This window comes from Carcharodon carcharias, chromosome 3, assembly GCF_017639515.1.
Source record: "Carcharodon carcharias isolate sCarCar2 chromosome 3, sCarCar2.pri, whole genome shotgun sequence".
Lineage (NCBI taxonomy): Eukaryota > Metazoa > Chordata > Chondrichthyes > Lamniformes > Lamnidae > Carcharodon > Carcharodon carcharias.
The window spans coordinates 120,955,451-120,981,440 of record NC_054469.1 but is presented as its reverse complement, the minus strand read 5'-3'; the positions used below and the strand labels follow the sequence as shown (position 1 = coordinate 120,981,440).

The 25,990-nt window shown below is 45.4% G+C and overlaps 1 protein-coding gene across 3 annotated transcripts in view; it reads left to right on the top strand.

Annotated features, from left to right (window-relative positions):
• thsd7aa (thrombospondin, type I, domain containing 7Aa) overlaps positions 1 to 25,990 on the top strand; it is a 537,669-nt gene that overhangs the window by 356,319 nt on the left and 155,360 nt on the right. For all 3 annotated transcript variants that reach the window (XM_041184218.1, XM_041184217.1, XM_041184219.1), the window contains exon 7: positions 23,021 to 23,212. In XM_041184218.1, the coding sequence (XP_041040152.1) occupies positions 23,021 to 23,212 (192 nt within the window). The remainder of the gene's footprint in view (positions 1 to 23,020; positions 23,213 to 25,990) is intronic.

The following is a 25,990-nucleotide window of genomic DNA, read 5'->3' as shown; positions in this document are numbered from 1 at the left end:
AACTCTGTTGTCACATCCTTGACCAAAGATTTGGAATGGAAATCGCTACCGCAAAGGAGAGAAAAAGTAGATTGACAATGTTCTGTAAAATATAAAATAGACTGGTAGAAATTGACAGAAACAAGTACCTGGTGCCCTTTGACAATAACAAAACATGAGGTAGCCATCCACACAACCTACAAAGACCAGTTGTTCCCAAGACAATGTAACAACAATCTTTCTTCCCAAGGACAATCCCACAATAGACCAAGCTGCCAAATGATATAGTCACAGCCCGATCACTTGAAATCTTCAAGACCCATCTTTAGATTATTTCCATTTAAAAGTTTTCATTATCAAGTCTACATTTCAGCAGGTCATGCTTGGTTTAGTTAGCACTAACCATATAAATGGTGGAATACGGCTACTAGTCTGTTATGCTGACACAGGAGAAGCAGAAACTGGCAGAAAACTATTTGAGTTCAAATATGTGCTTGTTATGAATAAAGTAGCAGTTCCTAAAAGATTGCTTTAAGGGAACTTCATTATTCTGACAAATTGAAGCCTTTAAATATTGTTTGATAAACATTTGACTTTTATCTAAGATACCACTGTATTATGAAAATAGCATTGTGCCAGTTAGCCTTAGAATTCATTCTGATATGCTACTCTTCCAGATGTATCCTTCACAAAATACTGACCATTCTTTTTTAAAATCATAAGAATACATGAGTCACATTTCCTTATGTATAATTATTCTTAAGGCATCGTTAATTGGATGGCAGATGCACTATTTTTGGTCTGAAAGTTTGTGTTCTTATCATTCAGAATAGCATACTGGTTGTACATTATTCTGGCAAAATTTAATTATATTGCTGCAGTAATTGCACTCCCAGATGTGCAGGTCATGAAAATATGCATTTAAAAGAAAGACAAGCAATTATATCACACTTTTTGCATCTGCAGGATATTGCAAATACTTCACAGTCAATGAATTACTTTTGAATGGTACTGTTATGAAGGTAAACACAGTAAACAAGGTGCCATAAGCAACAAATATAGACAAAACTTTATGGTAATAATTTAGATATATAATGCTGGCTGTATTAATTTGAGCTATCAGTATAAAGCAATGAAAGTGAAGGATCCATATTTACATAGATTTGGTTCCTCAGGTATTATTTAATACCAATTTGATTTAGTAGCTGATCTTGCAATATTTTCTTTAAACAGTAATTTGTGTCATGAGATTGTTATTTGATCAAATCTAAAAGGTATAGAAGCTTGTCAATATTTCCAACAATTCAACCAATTCAATGACCCTTCACTCCCTCTACACTCAATTTTATTTCACATTGGTCAATCTTTTATGATCATAGAATGAAAATTGATTTTTCTCCTCATGGGAGTTTCTGCTTGTCATCAAATGTACTTTGTTTGTGCTAAGATGATACTTGATTAAAGTGACTTTTTTTTAAAGCAGACATCTCTTCACTGCTGATCAATGTATGGTGTCCCTCAGTAAAGCTTTGTTGTCACACGAAATACAAAGGTGCTTTAAGTTATCAGTCTCTTTAATCAAATTGCTGTCTTTATAATGCAGTCTTTACTTATAGTCTGGCTCCTTTGTTGAAGCGCTTCTCGAAAATAATTCAAAAAGATGGGATTTTTTTTTAACAATTTCGCAATGGTTAACTTTTTTTCAATGATGTGTTGAATATTGTGTGGTAGGAAGGTTCTACTTTGGAAATCAAATTGGCTTTGAATATTAACACAGTTATGTTTATTGCAATGTATGCAGCACTGACTCAGGTTTTGAGTCCTGCCTGATTCACATTCTTATCTATATTGAGCACAAACTGCAACACCTCCCAATGGAAACAAAGAACGGTCAAAGAGGACAGTCATGCCAAGCAGGTTGGCATTGATAGGGAATTAGAAATTAGCAACGCACTTTCTTTCATTCATGGTAGAGAAGTCAGGTAGTTGTTCAAAAATGTTGATAAAAAGAAAAGCTTATCCAGAGATATCTTCATAAAGAAGCCATAAGTGTGGAATAATGGAGTTGTTTCTTCCCAGCAAGAATACTGCTTCAAAGAATAAAATATTCTTTCTGTTCCTATATGAACTTTCCAGTGTGTGGTTCTGAACTATTTTTCATTGTGGTCTACTTAAAATCTTTTCTCTTCTAATATTCTATTAGAAATCTATTTCTAACTTGAGAAATATGCCAAAAACAATGTTTCCTGGGAATATATGATAGGGAATACATTTTAGAAGTTAGAGTCATAGAGGTCCCGAGCACAAAAAGGCCCTTCGGCCCATCGAATCTGCGCCAGTCAAACAAGTACCTAACTATTCTACTCCCATTTTCCAGCACTATGCCCATAGCCTAAAGAACTAGGCCCATAGCCTATGTTAAGTTAACTTTCTCTGCTTGACAATAAAAACTAGTGCATTTGTGTGTTTGTGCTACATAATGTTCTTGAGCTGTGGTTCATGTGCAGATTTATATTCACAGGCACCCTGATTTTTCACTACAGGCATGTGCAAACTTCACTTAGCATAATTAATTAAAGTCAAATCTCATGTCAAATTGCGAGTTGATACAGACCTCTGTCTGCAACATGAACATTGCCCATATACAGCTGGCACATGGGAGAAAGTAGGACCTGATCGAGGGAGGACAGTTTCTGCTAAATTTTCTAATAGCTTGTATTGCTTTTTTCCCCCATGCATTATTTGACTTTGTTGTGTAATCTGTCATTTCTACATATTATTCTTTGCCCACCTCTGTCCTCTGCCCGGGCTAACACTTCGTTATCCTGGTGGTTCCTAACATTTGAATTGCACCCTGCAAACTGGATAGTTATTTCTTTGGTAGTTCTGAATGGGCTTAAAGGGAAAATCATGAAGGACCAACACAAACAAATGCAACACCTTTTGTCTGTATTTTCTGCTATCCTGCATTTGTAAATCCTCCCATGTGAAGTTAAACATATCAGAAGGGACCTGTGTTCACCTCATTTGCTTGATAGGGCAGACTTCAACAGAATTGTAGCATCTGCTGCAGACAAGACCTGAGGGGGCTCCTCCCATAGAAGGAAGTTTTCATGTCACTGCATTCTTTCATGTGACCCCAGAGACATCTGTCACAGCAGGCAGTCTGCAGTGCACATATATCAAGCAAGTGGCTAATGCTTTGCTTGTCAAGGAAAACAAGTATCAGATGAAAAGTGCACCACATTCACTCAAATGCAGATGGGCACATTGACATCACAGTTCCTTCTATCAGCCTCATGACCTACAGAGAACAGAAAGGGTTTGCAATGAAATAATGTTCAGGTGGGTATCTGATCACATAAAAAATATTATGTGCATTAATAGCCAATTTCACAGATAACATTTGTTATGCAGCAATCTACAGTGCGCACATGTGTGGAAAGAAAAGAAACATGGGGCAATGATTATTAGGACGCCAAGTTATCTTCTGCATCCATCACTTTGGGTCCACTAAGAAATGCCTTAACAACAGAGGAGTGCCTTGGGCTGGAACCATGAACATCAGTTTGCAGGCCCATGTCCACCAACTTCACATGCTTTTGGTACAATGTAATTGTTCGCGCAAAAGGCCAGTAATTGTTCCCAACTTAAGTTTGCACCAGGAAATCCATATATTGAGGAGCACACTCACCTTTTCCTTTCTCCTGAGTTCAACAAACTTCATCCTTGTTTGCAGCCAGGTACAAAGGAGCTAGATAACTCCAAGGACCCAGTTTTTTTCTTTTATTCATTTATGGGATGTGAGTGTTGCTGGTGTGGTAGTGAGCCACCTTCTTGAACCGCTGCAGTCCATGTGGTGTAGATACACCCACAGTGCTGTTAGGGAGGAAGTTCCAGGTTTTTGACCGAATGATAGTGAAGGAGTGGCAATATAGGTCCAAGTCAGAATGGTGCATGACTTGAAGACGAACTTTCAGGTGGTGGTGTTCCTATGCATCTGCTGTCCTTAATTGTCCTTCTAAGTAATAGAGATCATTGTTTTGGAAGTTGCTGTTAAAGGAGCCTTGGTGAGTTGCTGCTACTATATGTAGGTGGTGGAAGGAGTTGACGTTTAAGATGACGGATGAGGTCCTGATCATGTAGGTTGCTTTATCCTGAATAGTGTTGAGCTTCTTGAGTATTGTTGGAGCTACACTCATCCAGGCAAGTAAAGAGTAATCCATCACACTCCTGACTTGTGCCTTGTGCATAGTGGATAGGCTCTGGGCAAGGGGTCAGGGGGTGAGTTACTCACTGCAGAATTCCCAACCTCCAACCTGCTTTTGTAGCCACAGTATTCATTTGATTGGTCCAGTTCAGCTTCTTGTCAATGATAATCCTCTTGATGTTGGTGGGATTTCAGCAATGGTAATGCCATTGAATGTCAAGGGGAAATGATTGTATCCTCTCTTGTCAGAGATGGTCATTGCCTGGCACTTGTACGGCACGAATGTTACTTGCCATTTATCAACCCAAGCCTGAACATTGTGAAACCTTGCTGCATATCAACAAGAATTGCTTCAGCATCCAAGGACTCACGAATGATGTATCAGTGAACATCCTCACTTTCTGACCTTATGTTGGAGAGAAGGCTATTGATGAAGCAGATGAATGATTGGGTCTAGGACACTATCCTGAAGAAATGCTGCAGCAATGTCCTGGGGCTGAGGTGATTCTCCTCCAACAGCCACAACCAACATCTTTTATGCTAGGTATGATTCCAGCCAGTGATTCCCTTTGACTTCAATCACTAGGACTCCTCGGTACCACATTCGGTCAAATGCTGCCTTTGTGTCAACGGCAGTCACACTCATCTGACCCCTGGAATTCAATTCTTTTGTCCACGTTTGGACCAAGGCTGTAATGAGGCCAGGAGCTGAGTGTCCCTGGTGGAACCCAAACTGAGCATTGCTAAGCAGGTTGTTATTCAGTATGTGATGTTTGATTACACTCTCACAACATCTTCCATCACTTTCCTCATGATCAAGAGTAGATTGATGGGGCAATGATTGGCTGTATTGGATTTTTCCTGCTTTTTATGGACAGGACACACCTAGGAAAGTTTCCACAATGTCTGTTCAGTGCCAGTGTTGTAACTTTACTGGAACATCTTTGCTCAGGGTACAGCTAGTTCTGTATCATAAGTCTTCAGTGCTATTGCCGGAATGTGTTCAGAGATATAGTCTTTGCTGTATCCAGCGCCTTCAGTTACTTTCTTTCCTTCATTTTGCTGGTACCTTTGCTTTCATTGGAAGATGGTGTTCAGTCTAATATTGGTTCAACCTTGACTGATACCATTCCTGCTACAGAAGCTCAACTATTCACCATCAAAAGGAGCAGTGATGCGCACATGTCTCCACTGTGCTATTATGAAGAACTAGTCCATGTTATGCATTCACCACAACTTCCTCTTGAATGGTATTTTTTCTAATTTTGTGTGTGCCAATGGTATGAGCATGCACCCCAGGTGCTAAGGAGGGATGGGCATGCAATGAGGCGTACTTTCTGATCATGTGGTTGTAGGAGAGTGGTAAGGGGGTGCAGCTGCAAAGCACAAGTCTCAGTAGACTTTCAAAAAAATGTTAAGAGAGACAGGCCAATCCAGCCCTTATTTCCCTTTGGATAGTCAAGAGATGGGATCTCCTGATCCTGTCAAAAGTATTTGTTCCACTGTCTTTGCCATTAATGGTGAACTGATTTTCTGGGGCCTTTTGAAGTTTTTTTTCTGGTAATACTTCAAGGTTATTTTTACACTTCACTTGTATTACCATTTTATAAACTGCTATTCAAGGAAACATATGATAGTCAAATTGAAAAGCAGAATGCTGCAGATGCTGGAAATCTGAAATAAAAACAGAAAATTTTGGAAAAATCTCAGCAGGTTAGGTAGCATCTGTGTCAGAGAAAGCGAGACAGAGTTAATGGGCTGAATTTTTCCAGAATTGCACTAAATGTGGTAGCGGGCGGGTAAAATGGAGTTCTAACTGCCGATGAAAATGGCAGGTTTTCACACCATATCATCCCGAGCCTGCCTTATTATTTACTCATTCCCGCAAACACCCCGTTTCAATGGCGAGTGGGCTCTCATTATCCCGCCCACCATCACCCCACTGTTGCATCATGCTGGCTGCCATCTTTAAAAGGCAGCTGCGAGCAAAGCGCTTATCAACACCAGGTCAGCACTACTGCCCGGTAGTAAAAGTAAAAGAAAAATAACTGCAGCTCCCCCGCTTCAACGACGGGTCAGTCAAACGACTACTGGATGCCATGGAGTCCCACGGGGATGTGCTGTACCCCCACTCTGGCTGCAGGATGGGCAGCAAAGTCACCAACCAGGCTTGGGAGGTGGTGGTAGCGGTGGTCAGTGCAAACGCCCTGCAGAAGAGGACAGCCATCCAGTGCCACAAAAGGGTGAATGATCTTCTCTGTTCCACCAGAGTAAGTCACTCTTTTTATCACTCCCATCTCACAAACTCACAAACCCATCACACATCCACAGGGCCCTCACTCAATGCCAGTGCAAGGGACATCACCATTCACTCTTTCACACACACCGCCATTGTCCTCATCCTGTCCATGGGACCACTTACCACCCACACAGGCCAGGCATACTTATCATCTGGCCTGGCAGGCATCCTGATACACTTTCCCCATTTCTATCTATGCAGGACAAACTGGCTCACAACAGGAGGGAAAGATCGTAGACAGGTGGAGGGATGCCGGAAATCAAAGTTTTGACGTAATTCAAAAACATAGCCATTCAGCTGGTCGGTGATGACCGGGACTGGTCCTGTGCTGATGATGAGGTCGGCGTTGCTCTACCATGTGAGGATCCAGCAGTGCAACATCCATCAGACAACAATGCTCGGGTGATCCTGAGGCTACTCTAAAGCTAGGTCCCACTGAGGTGTGTGTCTCTGTGCTGGTGGAGGGTGTGGGTGAGCACTGGGACGGGACTTCTGGGAGGGTGCCTTCAAAGAGTGATGTGTCCTTTTTCACAAGCCGCTGCCATGCACTAATTATCTCACCCTGCTTTCACAGGCACGTTTGCCAAACAGCCGACAGAGTCCATGACCCAGGGCCTCCAATCAAGCTCTGGAGAAACCTCTGAAGGCACCCTCCCTGAAGTCCCGTCACAGCACTCATCCACACCCTCCACCACGCAGACACATACCTCGGTGGGACCTAGCTTTAGAGTAGCCTCGGGATCACAATCTGGTGAGCACATCGCACTTTCTGAACCGCAGCACGCGGAGGCAGGGACTTCCCAGGTCCCCGGCATTCAGAGGACTGCTGGAGGCCAGAACGTTGCTGAGTCTAAGTTATATGACAAGTCTCTGGACTCAGTCATGTCACAGTTGCTGGATCTGCAAAGGCAAGCTAGGGAACATCAGGAAGAGATGTCCACTGCACTCCTCAGATTGCAAGGCAGAGTGGAGGAGTCTGTCAGTCTTCAGGCCGAGGTCATAGCACCGGCATTGCAACGCACCAAGGTCAACACTGGCAGGATGGTGGCCACCATGGAGACCTGATCCAGGACATCACTCCTGCATTGCTGCGTGAGCTTAACTCTATCACTGATGCCATAATTGGCCTCCAACAGTATGTACGCAAGAGGTGCACTGGGCAGCTCGATCTCACTCCAGCTACATTTTCTGCTCACGGTGTCAGCCAGGGGTCCTCGGGCACCGATAGGGAGGTGGAGCAGTAGGAGTACACTCCGGGGCCATCCACCCAGGTGACTCTGGGAGTGACTGGCCCATCCGAATCCCATCTTCTGCTGTGGATGCCCCGGGAGCACCAAGATGTGGTGGCAAGGTTAGGAAAGTTAGATAAAAGTAGTTGCACAGCCTGGGCCTGGGTGTTGATCGCTTCAACATGCTGTTCACTATTGTCAGTAAACTCCTGAGAATATCACCCTGCTTTTGGCTCCTTGTTCTGATGAGCAGTGTTCGTGTCACTCAAATGTGAAAGCTTTCTGCACACGATAAAGGTTGGTATCTCTGTCCTGGGCCTCTTCCCTGTGCTCTGTGCAACCTTCAGACTACAGTGATGGTGCGGCCTCACACTCACGGGAAACATCACTGCAGCTTGCACCTCAGCAGTGCTTGTCATTGCTGCCAGAATGTGGTGGGCAGGCGCCACAGAGTTCTCTCATTCTCTCTGGGTGCTCTCAGCACTTTTAAGGTGGGGCTAGCCCCCATCACACCAATATCTGCGACCAGTGATGCTGTGCACCAGCTCCTGCAGGACTGAGGTGCTGAAGATGGACACAGCATCAGATGCATCTAAAGTTTTATGGCTGCATCTCTGAGATGGCCCTGATCATAGAGCACAAGCGAGCTGCCCTCAGTCAGACAGGAGTCAGACATTCTCAGAGGCTATGTGAAGATCTATGGAGTGTCCACACTGCATGTTTTTTTTAAATCCATTCACAGGATGTGGGCTTCGATGGCTGGGCCAGCATTTATTGTCCAACCTCAGTTGCCCCTGAGAAGGTGGTGGTGAGCTGCCTTCTTGAACCACTGCAGTCCATGTGGTGTACGTACACCCACAGTGTTGTTAGGGAGAGAGTTCCAGGACCTTGACCCAGCGACGGTGAAGGAACAGCGATATATTTCCAAGTCATGTTGGTGAGTTACTTCGAGGGGAACTTACAGGTGATGGTGTTCCTGTCTATCTGCTGCCCTTGTCCTTCTAAGTGGTAGTGATCGTGGGTTTGGAAAGTGCTGTCGGAGAAGCCTTGGTGAATTCCTGCAGTGCATCTTGTAGATGGTACACACCACTGCTGCTGTGCATCGGTAGTGGAGAGAGTGAATGTTTGTGGATGTGGAGCCAGTCAAGCGGGATGCTTTGTCCTGGATGGTGTCAAGCTTCTTGAGTGTTGTGGGAGCTGCACTCATCCAGGCAAGTGGGGAGTATTCCATCACACTCCTGACTTGTGCCTTGTAGATGGTGGACAGGCTTTGGAGAGTCAGGAGGTGAGTTGCACATCACATGAGTCCTAGCCTCTGACCTGTTGTCATCATCCAATGTAATGAAGCGACTATTACCTTCACTGCATCTCCATGACAGGAGCATTTTCACAGAGGGTATTGGTGCTGCCATAAGCCAGACTGGAGTCAAACGTTGACAACTGCGATATGAGGATGTGGGGCACCTCACTGTATGTTGTCAACATCCTCCACAAGTCTGGCAGCTATGAGGGCTGCCCAAGCTTGCCTGCCTCATCTAGCCAGTGCGAGAGCCTCATCCTATCATCGTCACCACTAAGGACCCCCTCATCCTCATCACCGTCGGCATCCTCCTCATTGGAAAAGGCATGCAGCTCCTCCATCTCCTCCTCAGCCAGCTCCTCTCCCCGTTGTAGCACCAGTTTGTAAAGGGCGTAGCAGACGATGAAAATGTGTGACACCCTCTGCAGACTGTATTGCAGGACTTGCACCAGATCGGTTCAGGTACCGGAACTGCGTCTGCAGCATCCCGATGGTCTGCTCCACCAAGTTGCGAGCTGCTGCATGAGCCTCAGTATAGCGTCGCTCTGCTGCAGCCTGAGGCCGCCGCACGGGTGTTATCAGCCACAACCTCTGTGGGTAGCCCTTGTCCCCAATGAGCCAACCCTGCAGCCTCTGTGGACCCTGGAAGATTGCAGGGATCTGCAAGTGACTCAGGATGTAAGCCTCGTTCATGCTCCCTTGAAACCGTGTGCACATCTGCAGGGTGCATTTCTGGTGGTCGCATACCAGCTGTATGTTCAATGAGTGGAAGCCCTTGTGGTTGATGAAACCCACTGAGTGTAGCGATGGAGACCTGAGCACCACATGAGCGCAGTCAATCACACCCTGCACCTGTGGGAATCCCAAGATCGGGGCGAATCCAATGGCCCTTGTATCCTGGCTGTCCCGGTCCTGGGCGAAATGCACAAAGTTGGAGAAGATGGCATCTGTGACCTCATGGATGCATTTGTGGGTGACAGATTGTGAAATCCCACAGAGGTCACCTGTGGAGCCCTGAAAGGAGCCACTGGCATAGAAATTGAATGAGGTGGTCAATTTCACAGCCACTGGCAGTGGATGCCCTCCAGATCCTCTTGGTGCCAAGTCCTGCAGCAAGTGGCAGATGTGAGCCACCAGGTCCCTAGACATACGCAGTCGTCAGCAACACTGGTTCTCAGTCATCTGCAGGAATGGCAGGCGGCATCTATAGACCCTGGGTGTCACTAGGCGCCGTCAGCCACGGCTCAATGTCGCTCCTGGGCAGTGTGTGTGGGAGCCCCTGCTGCCCCTTCTTCATGAGTTTGCTGCTCCTACCTTTGCGCAGCCAGGAGCCTCAGTCGCTTTCTCCTCCGTCTTCTACGGCCTCTGTAGGCCATCAGGCATACAGCTAGATCACCAGGATCCATGATCCTGATGTAGTCCTCTTGCAGCATGAAAGAGAGAGACAGACGTGGTTATCATGGCTGTACTTAGCACCTTTCCTGGCCCTGTGTAACCGCCCCATAATGCTTCCCAGAGGGTGCTGAACACCCCTTGGATGGGCAGAGGTGTGTGTGCTGTATGGCTGCCCTGTCAACCTGCGACATGGGGGACACTGGTCCAAATCAGGAAGCATAGATTGCAAGGGGCTGTGAGCGCCTTCAGCAGTGACTGCTACATGGTCAGTGTTGGCGAGGAGATTGTACAATGTGTGCAGCATAATTGCTCCGTGGTCGAACAAAGTGCCGGGGGAGTGGGGGCTGGTGCAGGGGCGGGGGGTGGTGTGGTAAGGTATGGAGAGCTTGGTGGCCCTTTGGTGCCTCCATGTTGCTAGCAGACCTGTCTGCAAGCATGACCCAGACCTTCCTGTTGCTTGCCATTTCAACACACCATCCTGCTCTCATGCCCACATGTCCACACTTGGCCTGCTGCAATGTTCCAGTGAAGCACAGCACAAACTAAAGGAGCAGCACATCATCTTCCGATTAGGCACTTTACAGCCTTCCGGACATAACGTTGAGTTCAGCAACTTCAGACGATGAGTTGTCTTGTCTTTCTTCACCTTTTTTTTAATCCCCCTTTTTTCTACATTCATTTTTATTCTTTTTCCATTTTTATTTTTATTTTTATTCATTTATCCGTGGTTTTATCCCATTTTTTATCACCCTTCTATCCCATTTTCTATCTTTTTTATCCCCACCGTGGCCCCCTTGCCCCACCCCATTCCCTACAGGCCCATCTGTTACTTGTCCCATGATGTTCTTTCTCACAATGCTACCCTTGTTCTGCTATTATCACATTGTGCCTTTATGCCACTATTAGTATCTTTTTTAGCACTAACCACTACCACTAACACTCTCTTTGTCCTTTAATTCATGACGTCCTTGTCAATCCCTCCGTTGTCCCCACCTGTCGCTGGCCTTCTATCCAGCTCTACCTGCCCCACCCCCCTTAGCAGTATAAATTTCATCACATTTCCTTGAGCTCTGAAGAAGGGTCATACGGACTCGCAACATTAACTTTGTTTCTATCTCCACGGATGCTGCTAGACCTGCTGAGTTTTTCCAGCATTTTCTGTTTTTGTCCCAATCATATCACTCTGGCTGTGCCTGATCTGTCTCAGTTGCAGAGACATGGTCAGTTTATACAGGTGCCCCTAATGCCGCTTCCCTCGCTTACCCTGCCCCCACCTCCATTGCCCGTGCGCAAGATGTAGTACCAGGGCAGCATCTGACCACCCCCCCCCCCCTCCCCCCACCTCAGCAGTCACCTCTGGAGCCAACCAGCAGTTGTCCTTGGCGCCCTTGAGGCCTGTGAACAACAGGTGAGTTGTGGAGAAAGCTGCCGCTCACTCACCTCAGTTGCCCCAAATTGAAAGCCGCCAAGTACACGTCACCTGTGTGCTGTTGTGAAACACGTCAGCATGCTTACCCGCCGATGTGGACGGATGATACAGCAGGATGGCCCTTTAATAATATGCTGATATATTACAATTAGCTCCCCGCCGACCGATGATGGGAAACGCGGCCTGCTGTTGGCGGGCTGAGCAGATGATCGAGACCTGCCTTCACGCCATAGTGAAACAGTTCGTGCCATATTTTCCGCACACGCTATCACGCCCACCGCCAGCAGGCTCGGAAACTTCTGCCCAATGTTTCAGGGCAGTGACATTTCATCCGAACTGGGGAAAGTTCGGGATGTAATAGGTTTTGAGCAAGGGGTGGTTGGGACAAAAAGAGAGGTTTGTGATAGAGTGGAAGACAGTAGAGGCTGAATGACAGGAAATTTAGCCCTCTCCTTGTCCAGTCTCTTCCTACCTACATCTGTGACTCTTCTGATGCTCTCCGTCACTTTAAAAGTTTCCAACTTCCTGGCCCTAACCACCTCCTCTTCACCAGTGAGGTCCAAACTCTCTACACCTCTATGTCCCACCAGGACAATCTCAGAGCTCTTTGCTTCTTCCTGAAATGGAAGCCCAAACTTCCCTATTCACCACTACTCTCCTCCACCTGACTGCTCAACTTGTTTTCACTTTGAACACCTTCACCTTCAACTCCACTTGTTTCCTTCAAACATAAGGTGTTGCTATGGGTACCCACATGGGTCAGAGTTATGCCTGCCTTTTTGCAGGATATGTGGAGCATTTCTTGTTCTGGTCCTACCTGTGTCCCTCCCGCAACTCTTTTTCTGGTACATTGATGACTATGAAACATCGGTGCCATGTCCTGCTCTCACCCTGATTGGAAAACTTCTTCAACTTTGCTTCCACTTTCCACTCTTCTCTCAGTTTCATTTAGATTCCATCTCTGACTCTTCCCTCCCCTTCCTTGACTTCTCTGTTTCTGACAATAGGCTATTAACTAATATTTATGAAAAGCCCACTGACTCCCACAGCTACCTCAACTACACTTCCACATACCCTACAACCTGTAATGATTCCATTCTATTCTCCAAGTTTCTCTGCCTTTGTTCCTTCTGTCCTGATGATGCAACCTCCACGACTATGCGTCAAAGATGTCTTCTTTTTCCCTCAACCAAGGATCCACTGCTACTGTGGTTGACAGGATCCTCGACTGTGTCCACCATATTTCCCGACTTCTGCTGCCACCCCACTTCCCTTCCCTCCTAGAACCATGCTGAGATCCGCTTGTCCCCACCTTCCTCACCACTAGCCTTTGTATTCAACTGATCATTTTCCACCTTTTCAACCACCTTCAGTGTGATGCCACCATGAAACACATCTTTCCCCTCTCCTCCCTTTTCAGCATTCTGAAAGGACCTTTCCCTCTGTGATACACTGATGCACTCCTCAGTCACCCCCAATACTCCATGCCTTTCCTGCAGCACCTTTCTATGCAAACACAGGAGATGTAACACCTACCCTTTTAGCTTCTCCCTTCTCACCTTCCACGGCTCCAAATAATCCATCCAGGTGAAGCAGCGATTTACATTTACTTCTTTCAATCTAGTCTACTGTGTTGTCTTCAAACAATGTGCTCTGCTCTAAACTGGGGAGATCAAATGCAGACTGGGTGTTCACTTTGCAGGACACCTCCATTCTGTCTGCAAGCATGACCCTGAGTTTCCAGTGACCTGTCATTTTAATTCTTCACCTTGCACTCACTCTTACCCTTGGCTGACTGCATTGTTCCAGTGAAGCACAATGTAAGCTTCAGGAACAGTATCTCATCTTTCAATTAGGCACTTACAGCCTTCCAGACTTAACAGCGAATTCAACAATTTCAGACCATAAACTCTGTCCCCATCTTCTTTCTTTGTTTCATTTTTTTTTTCTTTCAGTTAGCCACACGCCTTCTCTAGGCACACCTTTTGTTACTTTGTTTCTTTTCTCAGCCCATCACCATTCCCTTTGGCCCTGGAAGACCTAACTCTTCTGTCATTCAATCTCTTCCATCTTTCACCCTATCACAGATCTTGCTTAGTCCTTGTTGAACCCTGCCCTTGCTCAAAACTGATTACATTTCTAACTGTTTCCACTTCTGGTGTAAGATCACCAACCTGAAATGCTGGCCAGAATTTTCCAGCACCTCATACTGGCGGGATCTTCCGGTCCCGCCGATGTGAATGGGGATTTCAACGTCTAGCCACTTCCACGCCTCCCCCCCACCCCCCACCACCACCACCACCACCGCCGGGAACTCACCATGGGGGCTTGGAAAATTCCAGCCATTAACTCTGTCCTGGACCTTCGCTCCCGGGTCAGAAATGAAGAGCCGGGACATTTCCCTGCTCTGCAAACCTGGCCCGGGAGAAAGCCCACTGAAAGATTGTTTTCTTGTTTCAGGGTGGTGGGGTTCCCCAGGAGTCGGGCCAGGTGAGCCGGGAATGAGTGCGGAGGATGCCATCAGAACTAGGAAAAGTTAGAAATGTGAAAGGTTTTGAACAAGGGCAGGGTGAGACAAGAACGACGGAAGGTCTGCAAAGGGTGAAAGACAGGAGAGATTGAATAACAGAAAAGTGCGTCCTCCGGGGACAAAGGCAGAAGGCCTGCCTTGATGCCCTGGCACTTTTTTTAAAAACAGTTTCTAAAAAAAAAGGAAAACATAAATCAGCCCTCCAGCCCCACCCCCATACCTATCCCACGCACACTCCCCATGCCCTATCCATGAAAACTCATGCCAATCTGTCCCCCATCCACCCTCATGGCCACTCTTGCCCTTCATGCCAATCTCTACCCCCCATCTACCTCCCACAGCCCTTTAGAGCCCCTATGCCAACTTAGAGCCTACTCATGCCGACCCATGTTCCCTCACCCAACACCCTTTGCCCTTACACCTAGCATGCTAACTCACCCCATGCGCAGACTTCAGACCCATGCTGAGATTTAAGAAAATTAAGTTCCAAGTGTCTGTTGCAGACTATATTAAAAAAGAACTCTCAGTCATAAAAACTCATTTACTGCATTTACATTCCTTCAACTGCATTATCCCATATAGCAGAAACACTTTATTCAATTGGATAATCCCTTATAAAAACAAGCACTGGAATTCATAGTCCCACTTCAAAGAGACCATAACCACTTGGAGCTCTTAATCAAACTGGGAAACGGCAGACACCCTACTGTGATAATACAGTTGTGAATTCAGTCATGTAGCACTGATCCAGTGATGGTAGCCCTCAGGCTTGTGTCATAAGTCAGAGTGAAATAACGAACAATCAATTTTTAACACTCCAGTTAGTTTTTTTTCAGAGTTAAAGGGGAGGAGTTTTAAATTACTTAGCAACTTTACAACACGCTTTCATAGTTCATCTTAACAATTTTGACAGTTGTTTATAACAGCTGCAATGAGCTTTACAGTTCCAATGAGATTATGCACTTTTTACGCACATTCATGCCTAATTTTAGTTTCCCAAAGGGCACCTGACCTCCTCCACAAGTGTCCCAGGACCATATCCAAAAGGGTACCGTCTCTCTCCAAAGGATGCCCTGGCCATCCAAATGAATCTACAAAGTTTAGACTAGCTCCTACGCACATCAGGTTTTACACTTGCCTCATACCAAAATCATACATGAATGGAGGCAGCTGCTTATTTCGATGGGCAGCTGCCTCTGTGAAATGCAAATGCGCAAAATGTGACCTGACCCCATTCCTGCCCCCGTGATAATGGTAGTTCGTGTTCGTGTTCAGTGATGGGTCTTTCAAATTTCAGGTTTGTCCGCCATTTTCACAATGGCAGTGAGGACCTCCATTGTTCCGAAAATCCAGGCCTCTGTTTTTCTCTCTTTACACAGATGCTGCCTAATTAGGAAATTTTTTTGCTCTCATATAGTTCAAGGATAGGGAAAATTTCCATAGACATGAGAAGAAGTGAGTATGGCTTTGTTAAAGGAGAACTCTGTAGATCCTTGCCTATTCAAAGAGTGAACATGCCGCAGTTACTTGTATATGTCTAAGAAACTATTGCTTCACTTCTGATGGTTCACCAAATAGATTATCATGGAACTTTGCTATATCCTGCAGGAAAGCCTCCTGAATGGCTGGGAAAACTCTGACTCTATACCGCTGAGCGTTTTTAAGTTTCCTGGGATGACATGTAGAAAATCAATTTGGTTGCATATTAGGATGTTTTGATTGGTTCCCTGTTACCAGAATGTCTTCAGTGTATGGGAAAATTTATGGAATTAAGAAAAATAAACACAACAGGAGTACACTGTAATTTGGCCAGATGGTTGCAATTGGTTGCAAATGGAGTAGTGGCCCGTGTCATTCACTTGAGCTCTTGCAGATGGCCCAGAGATTTGAGTTGGGTGTATAACTTCTAGTTACCAGCCTCTCCCTTCAGTTCTGGGCCCCTTTGTCCTGCAATTGTAAAGAAGATTGGTGAAGTGCTGATTGATTCATGAGTATAGCCAATGCTATGCAATTGTTCACTGTCCCTCTCAAAGTATAATTGAAAAATATGCAACATATAAATGGCAGCTGGTGGAGTCATCACATCATGGAGGAATTTTCTTGAAATGTGGAAGCTCATGCATGTCTATGGGTTGCCTAGATATACTGTTAGCAAAAGGGGCCCTTTAGGATGTGAGTATGCAAATGGTTAAGCATCAATTTATAAATGTATTATAATACTACAGTTCATATGTTTAAATCCATTCACTACATACTGTTTGGGGCAAGTGGTACGCAGTAATATTTTCAGCCAACTCCCCCAAAATAGTCTATTTCCTGGTTCATAATGTTTAGAACTTGGATTTACTAGAAGTCAGCCATAGGAGCAAGCCCACACTTCAACATTTAATTGAGCCCTGTGCATGTATAATCCAAGCATAGTAAGTCTGAAAATCTATATGCAATGGCAATTGTTATGACGTGGCAGTTGATGTGTGCCAGGTGGATTAAATCCATGGGAGAAACTTGATCACGAGTTACAACTGTTTTGCAATTTGTATTTTATTTCGAGATGCGTGCCTTGAATTGAGAAGTAATAAGACTACTGTGACTTCAGAGGTTTTTAGAAAACTAGATTAAACATTTAATAACAAAAGAAAAGATTTGAAGCACATACATAAATCTACAAATCATGATTATAATAACTCCTAAAACCCCTAATTAATCTGGCTCCTGGTTACACCTCTGTTAAGGCAACAGTAAAAACAAATAGACTTAAACAGACCCAGGCAAAACACACAATACCCTGGACAATGAGTTTCAAAGTGAGTTTTCTCAGCTTTGGTTCCTGTAGACAGCAACTTGATACACAAAGGCTGGAGGCTTTTCACACTTGTTAGATCTTAGAATGCCTTCTCCTCTTACACATAGCCTCATCTTCTTTATAAATGTTTCTCCCTTATTAATGCAAATTCCATTGTTCCAATATGTCTTTGCAATTTTACTTTCTCATAATATAAATCTTTCATGGTACTAATTTTATGATTAACTTTGGGAAAAATAGCGCACAATTTGGCTTAGCTTCTTCTGGACAGGTATAACATCTTTCCCTCTCTTTGAAATTCAGACTAACCAAATTTATCTAAAAATGCAAATGTTCCTTACACCTCACATTCTAAAACTTCAACCATGTTTACATATTTAGCATTTCAAACCTAGCTGCTTGTTGATAACTCAAAACCTCCATACCAGCTGTCTCTAATTCAATTAAATAAACCCCCCCCAATGCACACACGCACAGAAACCAATCCAAATCCAACTAGTAATCCACTTTTACAATAAATCACAATAATATTAAGCAAATTATTATATTTTCATGACATAACTCAGATCAAAACAATTTGAAAGCCAGAATATACTTAAAGCAGGATCTATTCAGTATGTACATACAACAATGATGTGCAGTTTAACATAGTAAATCTCATTGAGGTTTAACTTCCTGCATACATGTTTATTGCATTGATTAACCCACTTCTATCTCTGCTCTTTTAACTCAATGAATAACTCATTTAGCAGCTTAATGATTTAGTGCAATCATTTAAATCTATGCACTGAATAAGTATTATTTTATGAAATTTGGCAATTTGAATTTGAAATATGACAGCCGGGTTTTCTGGCTGCATTGGCATCGGGCATCATGGCGGGCAGGGGGTGGGTGGACAATATGGTGAGAAGATGAAAGGCTTAACATATGAGGAACATTTGAGGACTCTGGGTCTATACTCGATGGAGTTTAGAAGGATGAGTGGGGATCTGATTGAAACTTACAGAATACTAAAAGGCCTGGATAGAGTGGACGTGGGGAAGATGTTTCCATTAGTAGGAGAGACTAGGACCCGAGGGCACAGCCTCAGAGTAAAGAGGAGACCTTTTAGAACAGAGATGAGGAGAAGCTTCTTTAGCCAGAGAGTGGTGAATCTATGGACTTCATTTCCACAGAAGGCTGTGGAGGCCAGGTCACTGAGTGTGTTTAAGACCGAGATAGATAGCTTCTTGATTGGTAAGGGGATCAAAGGTTACGGGGAGAAGGCGGGAGAATGGGGTTGAGAAACTTATCAGCCATGATTGAATGGCGGAGCAGACTCGATGGGCCGAATGGCCTAATTTCTGCTCTTATGTCTTATGGTCTTATGGTCTAAGACCAAAAATCGGTTTTACCCCATCGTGAAACCAGTTTGTGACTGTCTGCTCCATCAGTCAATGGTGGGCCACATTTCTTGCCACATCAGGAATGTCACTTCAATACATTTGCTCACCCGAATCATCACCCCACACTGGAACATCCAGGCACATGAGCGTGATTATACGCTGACATGTTTCACAACTGTACATAAGTGACGCATACCTGGCAACCTGAATTTCAAGGGGAACTCAGAGGTGAGTGCACACAACCTTGCACAGCGCTTGTGAGCATCACCCATCAGACATCAAGGAAGAGCTGCCATGCATTTAGGGGGTGGCAGGGGCACAGGCAAGTCACTTTCTGCCAGTTGGCTTTCAGTGCAGTGCTGGGGCAAGGGCTTCAGTGCAGATCCGGCCGGGGGGAATGGGGGGGGTGGGGGCAAGGCAACACAGACTGAAGGAAGTACACAAGCATGTGCTGGGGTGGAGGTTGCGGGGGGTGGTGGGTGGGGGCTGGGTGGGAATGGGGATGAGGGAAGCAGCCACAGACTTGGAAAAGCTTGTCAAAAGTGAGCATTTTTCTGTAGCTGAGATCGATCAGCTGCAGCTCCATTGACATGCTTGGAGTCGGGCTTCTGAACCCTTCCTGCGCACAATGCAATGCAAAAGATTTAAAGTGCCACCAAATGCTCCAGAAGTTTTCACCACTCAAATGCACACTGCAAATTATTGTGCGTTTTAGGGGGCAGTGGAACAAATTGGCCAACTGAGCAAGTTGTAGAATCCCCTTGCAGTAGGTGGCTATGGCGCAGTCACTGGTGGAAGCACTTCACATCCCCTTGCAATAACTTTACTAAGGTTTAAACCAGTATCCATGATGGTTCAAGCTAACAGTGCAGCCTTGCAGTGTTGGTCATGAGAATGCCTGTGCCTGAGCTGAGAGCACAGCATGCAATCCAGTGGCCAAAATTGCCGCCAATTAGTGAAGTGGAGTGGGGCAGAGGTGGATAGTGTTTCGGACAGCAAGTGAGCGCACTACACACTGGTCATCCAAATGGTGACCAGCACTCCCCTGCATGCATGAATGGGCTTTCAGACTTAGGACACAAATGCAAACCCATGCCTCTCTTTGATCCTGCAGGAAGAGAACATCAGTCTCATGGACAAAAACAGAATTACCTGGAAAAACTCAGCAGGTCTGGCAGCATCGGCGGAGAAGAAAAGAGTTGATGTTTCGAGTCCTCATGATCATTCAACAGAACTAGCAAGTTCTGGGTGTTCCTAGTTCTGTTGAAGGGTCATGAGGACTCGAAACATCAACTCTTTTCTTCTCCGCCGATGCTGCCCGACCTGCTGAGTTTTTCCAGGTAATTCTGTTTTTGTTTTGGATTTCCAGCATCTGTAGTTTTTTGTTTTTATCAGTCTCATGGAGCCTGCCCAGAAAGAAAAAAACAGTTCAGACCAGTATTCTTATTTCCCAGTTTTTACTGTTTTCCCTTCTAGGCGGTGATTTAGCGGCATGCCTCATGGCTTACTTGGACCAGAGAAGAAGAAGAGTACGGTGGAGGTGCCTGGCTCCCCAAAAGGAGGAGCACGTTCCTCAAGATGAAGGGGTGGCAGGGCCTGCTGTGCACGGAGCTGAAGATCCACAGAGAGCAGTCGCTCATAGGCGCTTCACTAGACACAGTGTCTTTAGACAGCGCCTGTCATTCCTGCAGCTGACTGAGAACCAGTGTCGCTGAAGACTGCGCATGTCTAGGGAACTGGTCGGTCACATATGACACCTGCAGGATTTGGTGACACAGGGACATGGAGGATATCCACTGCCAGTGACCGTGGCACTCAATTTTTATTCCAGTGGCTCTTTCCAGGGCTCCACAGGTGACCCATGTGGGATCTCGCAAGCTTTCATGCACAAGTGTATCCAGGAGGTCACGGATGCCATCTTTGCAAAGGAACTGAACTTTGTGCATTTTGCCTGGGATCTGGAAAGCCATGAAGCAAGAGTGCTGGGATTTGCGCAGGTCTCTGGTTTTCTACAGGTGCAGGGTGCCATTGACTGCACTTGTGTGGCCCTTAGGTCTCCGTGGCAACAAGCAGTCAACTAGGTCAAAAGCAAGGGCTTCCACTCACTGAATGTTCAGCTGGTATATGACCAACACAAATGTATCCTACTAGTCTGCGCACAATATCCAGGGACTGTCCATGACTCCTACATCCTTAGCAGGACTTAGATCCTTCACATCTTCCAGAGTCCACAGAGGCTGCAGGCCTCTTGGGGGCAAGGGATATCCGCAGAGGACGTAGCTGATGATGCCTGTGCGGCGGCCTCAGACTGCAGCAGGGTGGCAGTATAATGAGGCTCATGCTGTGACCTGGATTTTGGTGGAGCAAGCAATAGGTGTTTTGAAAATGAGGTTTCAGTGCCTCAACGGGTCCAGTGGAGCACTGCAATACAGTCCCCAGAGGGTGTCGTGCATCATAGTCGCTTGCTGCGCACTACACAACCTGGCGCTGCATCGGGGGTTTGGGGGGGAGGACCTGGTGAGGAGGAGATGAAAGAGCTGCGCATATCCTCTGATCAGGAGGACTTTGAAGGGGATGACAGTGATGTGGTCCTCGAATACAAGGATGCTGGTGGTGAGGCCATTGCACTGACCTCCAGCAGTCCCCAAGGGCCAGAAATCTGGGAAGCCTGCTGTGGATCAGACAATGCGATGTGCTCACCAGATTGTGATCCTGAGGCTACTGTAGAACTAGGTCCCACCGAGGGCTGTGTCTCTGCGCTGGTGGAGGGTATGGATGAACGCTGTGATGGGTCTTCAATGAGGGTGTCATCAGATTCTTCCTCCGAGGTGTCTTCAGGGCTTGAGTCGAGTCCTGGCTCGGGGACTCCCTCAGCTGCTCCCCAGATGTGTCTGCAAAAGCAAGGAGAGATAATTAATGCATGGCAGGGGACTGCAGAACAGAGGAACTGACTCACAGCATTATTGTCTGATGGATGTTGCACTGCTGGATCCTCACTTGGTTGAGCACGGCCAACCTCATCATCAGCACAGGAATGGTCCAGATCATCACCAGCCAGCTGGATGACTCTATTTTCAAATTTCGAGAGGACCTTGATTTCAGACATTCCTTCAATAGTCTGCGACCTCTCCATTTTGTTGTGTGTCAGCTTGTCCTGCATGAAGGCAGATGGAGAGAGTATAAGCAGGACGCCTACCAGGTCAGATGAGAAGGATGCTTGGCATGTGTAGTTGGTGAATGACGCCATGGATGGGATGTGGACATGATCCACAGGGCAAATAAAGATGTGTGTGAGGGGGTGAATGGTGATGGTGCTTGAACTGGCAGTGAGTGAGATCCCCCTGGACGTGTGAAGGGTTTGTGAGTGGGGAATATTGGGAAGAGTGGCTTACCCTGGCAGAACGGAGATCATTCATCCTCTTTTGCCAGTGGGTGGCTGTCCACTGACCATGCTGGATTGGTGATCTTGAATGCTGGTTTTTGACCAGAGCGAATTTGGAGAGCTTCACGTCAGGCCTCCATTGCATCCAGTAAGCGCCCAAGGGAGGCATCGCTAAATTTGAGGGCAGCCATGACTTTGTAGCAGCTTCCGATCCCTTAGAGAGTGCTAGCACAGGCGCCCTTTAAATATAGTGCCAGGATTACTGACGTCCTGAGATGACTGGAGGGTGGGCAACTCAGAGGCCGCCCTGCTAGCAATCTGGTGGTTTCCAGGGAATGCATTATTAATGAGGGAATGGGATGATATAGTGCAAAAAGCTGCCATTGAGGCCGCTGGGTAAAACCTCCTTTTTCCTGCCCGCTACAACACTGTGCAAATCTGGGATGATTTTGCCCAACATTTGTGTTTAATTAGATTTGATTTACTTAAGTTTTTTTTGGTGCTGCATGACAGATCCGAGGTAGTTATATAATTTTCAGGCTTCCCTTCTAAATTTTATGAAGGAGAATAATGAAGGCAGCTAGTTGACCATTTATACCAACTCTTGGAGTTCAGATTGCAGTCCAGAGAACTCAGCGCAAAATCCAGGTTAACACTTGAGTTCAGTACTGAGGGAGCACAGCACTGTCAGTGATGCCACCTTTCAGATGAGTCATTAAACTGAGGCCCTGTCTACAAACTCAGGTCCATCTATAAGATCCCTATTTCAAGACGAGTAGAGAAGTTATCTCCAGTATCCTTGCCAATATTTATCCTAATCAACATCCCTAAAAAAAATCAAATGATCTGGTCATTATCTCACTGGGATTTTGTTACGCGCAAAATGCAATAGATTTTAGTAATCCCAATGAGGCAATATTCAGAATTGAAATGATACATTAATAATTTTTATAGTTGCAGTTATTAGGGTACTAGCTATCTTACTTCTCTCAAATATTTACATTTCTGCTCATGTGAGTTCTCATTTTCTCCTTTCGCTCTAATCTAATAAATTGTTGTTGGGTTTCTTCTGTTCACAGGAGATTTTGTAGACAGAAAATTGTGCAGAGAAGCTATCTATCCAGTCCCGGTTTTGTGTGAAGTACCTTGCCCAAGAGACTGTGTTCTTAGCAAATGGTCAGAGTGGTCATCATGCTCGTATACCTGCTCTGGAAAGACCACTGAGGGTAAACAGATACGTGCACGCTCAATTCTAGCATATGCAGCTGAAGGTAAGATTACCAATCAGTAAAAATGTACAGATTGCCTTGTACTCTTTTAGTTGTCTTCTTATCATGTCCACGACAGTCTATACATGGCCCAGCCAAAATTGGACACTTTTTTGCGCCTTGTCGTTGAATTCAGCAAGATCTGCAACAGTGCAAGGTTCCTCTAGCAATAGACATTGCAGGAGATGTTGCATAGTCTGAGGCTCAGTTCCACATTCACAAGTTGTCAGGTAGGTTGTATATCCACATTTGCTTAGTGACACCTTTGAACGACCTACACCAGTCCTAAGTCTGTTAAGGCACTTCTAGGTTGCCCAGTTGCAATTAGTGAAAAGAGAAAAGAATTAGTGGCTTATGTGTAATTCAAACAATACCTAATGTCACCTTTGTATATTCCAACTTCTTGGTATCTTAATCAATTTTATTAATTTAGAGAATGAAGTGAATTGACTGAGGTACATTACTGACAATAATAAGGAACAGCTCTCCAGGGATTCATGTGATGAACAAATATATAGTTACTACTCTAATTATGTACCTTAATGTTCAGTGTTATCCTAGAAATCCATCAAGTTATGCTTGTCAAGTCAACCTGATTGTCTGTAAACGTATTGACACACATCAAATGATGATTGTCAAAGCAATGGTAGATGACCTTTCTCTGCCGTATTATCTGTTATAAGCCTATGCTGTCTAGCAGGTGCTGATATACCACTTAATAGCAAATTTGTTCAATTACATTTACTGTCCAAAAGCAGCAGGGCATGTCAAGATTTAATGGGCTAAGTGTCATTGACCCCAGCTGTGATTAATGCTTCATCAGCCATTGAATACTTTTAACAACTAATATGGCACAGACAATTTAATTCCAGGTGAAGAACTGTTACCATACTAACTACTATAAATTTTATGAACTATACTGTGTATGCATATTAAAGAAATATGTTTTACAAATAAAATAAAACCATTCCTTTATCTTGAATAAATAAACATTTCACAAAGATGATCCAATGAAACACTTTGGTTCTCCTGTACCCACTGCCATTATTGCTCTTCTGAATTTTCCTTCTAGATAATAGTTCCTTGGTGCTACATACCATACAAAACATAGATTGGTGCCTTGTCCCCGAGCTGTGCCTATTATACTTCATAACTACTCACCATTAGATATGTGAATGACTTGGGATTACTTTTCCATATGTAGATATAGAGAACTCATTGTGGTGGATTTTCCCATGGCTTCGGAACTCCGACATTAGACCCAAATTGGGCTCCCGATCCCGCACTCGTAGACAATGAGATCGGTGGTGCAATCTTGCTGGAGGTGGCCACTTGATTGACCACCTCTGCACTCATCATCATATTACAGATGCCAGGTAGCTCCTCATGGCTGAAGGCCCAATCAGAAGACTGGCCACTTGCCTCTTCAGCTCCATTAGGAGAGGTGGCACTGCTGAGGTGGGTTGGGGTCTGTGAGGGTGGCTCAACATGGAGGCCTTCTTGCTGGCCATCACACAAGGGCTGCACTGAAGACTCTGAAGCCAGTAGGGACATCAGGGTGGAGAGGAAGCCCCTCAGCAGGATCGAGCACAATTGCAGTCTTTCATCCACACTGCCTCACCATTGGGTCTTGGAGCCAATGGTTTTGATGGCCCTCAACTTTCTACAGGGAAGTCTCCTCTAATGAACTGGCTATCACCTCACATGGCAAAGAACTACTCTGTCTTTGGAAAAGTTCCAGCAATGCCACAAAATCGCCACACCCTAATTGGCTGCCCATCTGAGTGGAGTGGGCAGCCAATCCTGTTACCAGGCCAACCTTGGGAAAGTTCCCTGACAGTGGGAACGTGATGGGGAGCCATTCAGCCACAGTAGCCCCCTATTTTCCCATCTCCCCTGCTTCCAACTCCATCCCCATGGGGCTGGGAAAATCCAACTCATTGTGTGGATAATTTATGAGTGCAAGTCAATGATCTACTCTCTATGTGCAGTCCATTTGTTTCTCCAGTTCTTCTGCTTATAGCAATAAAAATCCATGAAACACCAGTCAATTATAGGTCATTAAATACACAAATTTTACAAGCATAGATGTCTGGTGGTCAGCTATAAACCGCTCACTTTGGTTTCTTTATTTTTACGTTATTTACTGCAGTGAAATCATTAACAACTTTTCACAAAAATAGCTAAAAAGACTTTTGAACTGAAAGTTTCACTCAGATATATTATATAAGAACACAAGAAATAGGAGCAGGAGAAGATAACACAACCCCATCAAGTCTGCTCCAACATTCTATATGATCATGCCTGACCTTGGGCTTCAACTCCACTTTCCCGCCTGCTCCTCATATCCTTTGGCTTCCTGAGAGACCAAAATTTGCCTATTCCAACCTTAAGGTCTGAATCTTTTGGATGGTGGGATTTCCCCACCTGCCATTGAAGAGTCGACAGGGAACACATCCCCACCACTTCTGACTGCCCTGCAGCCATCTCACGCTAGAATGAGCATTGTTTGGCTGCAGGCGGGACTTCTGCCCCTCACTTGGGAGGAAGTCCTGCCCTGGAAAGCTGTCGGCCAATTAGATTGGTCGGTAGCTCTCTAATCCCTGCAGTGACAGGAGCTGCAGTGGGCAAAAGAGGAAGTGCTTCTAAATGCCAGAGCTTAAGTGCCAGGACTAGACGGAAGGGTAGGTTTTGGGTGTCCCAGTTCGGTGAGGGCAGGGAAGGCCTGGGGGGCTAGAGAGTGGGCATTTGGGGTTTCAGGAGAGGTTGGCGGGAGGGAGG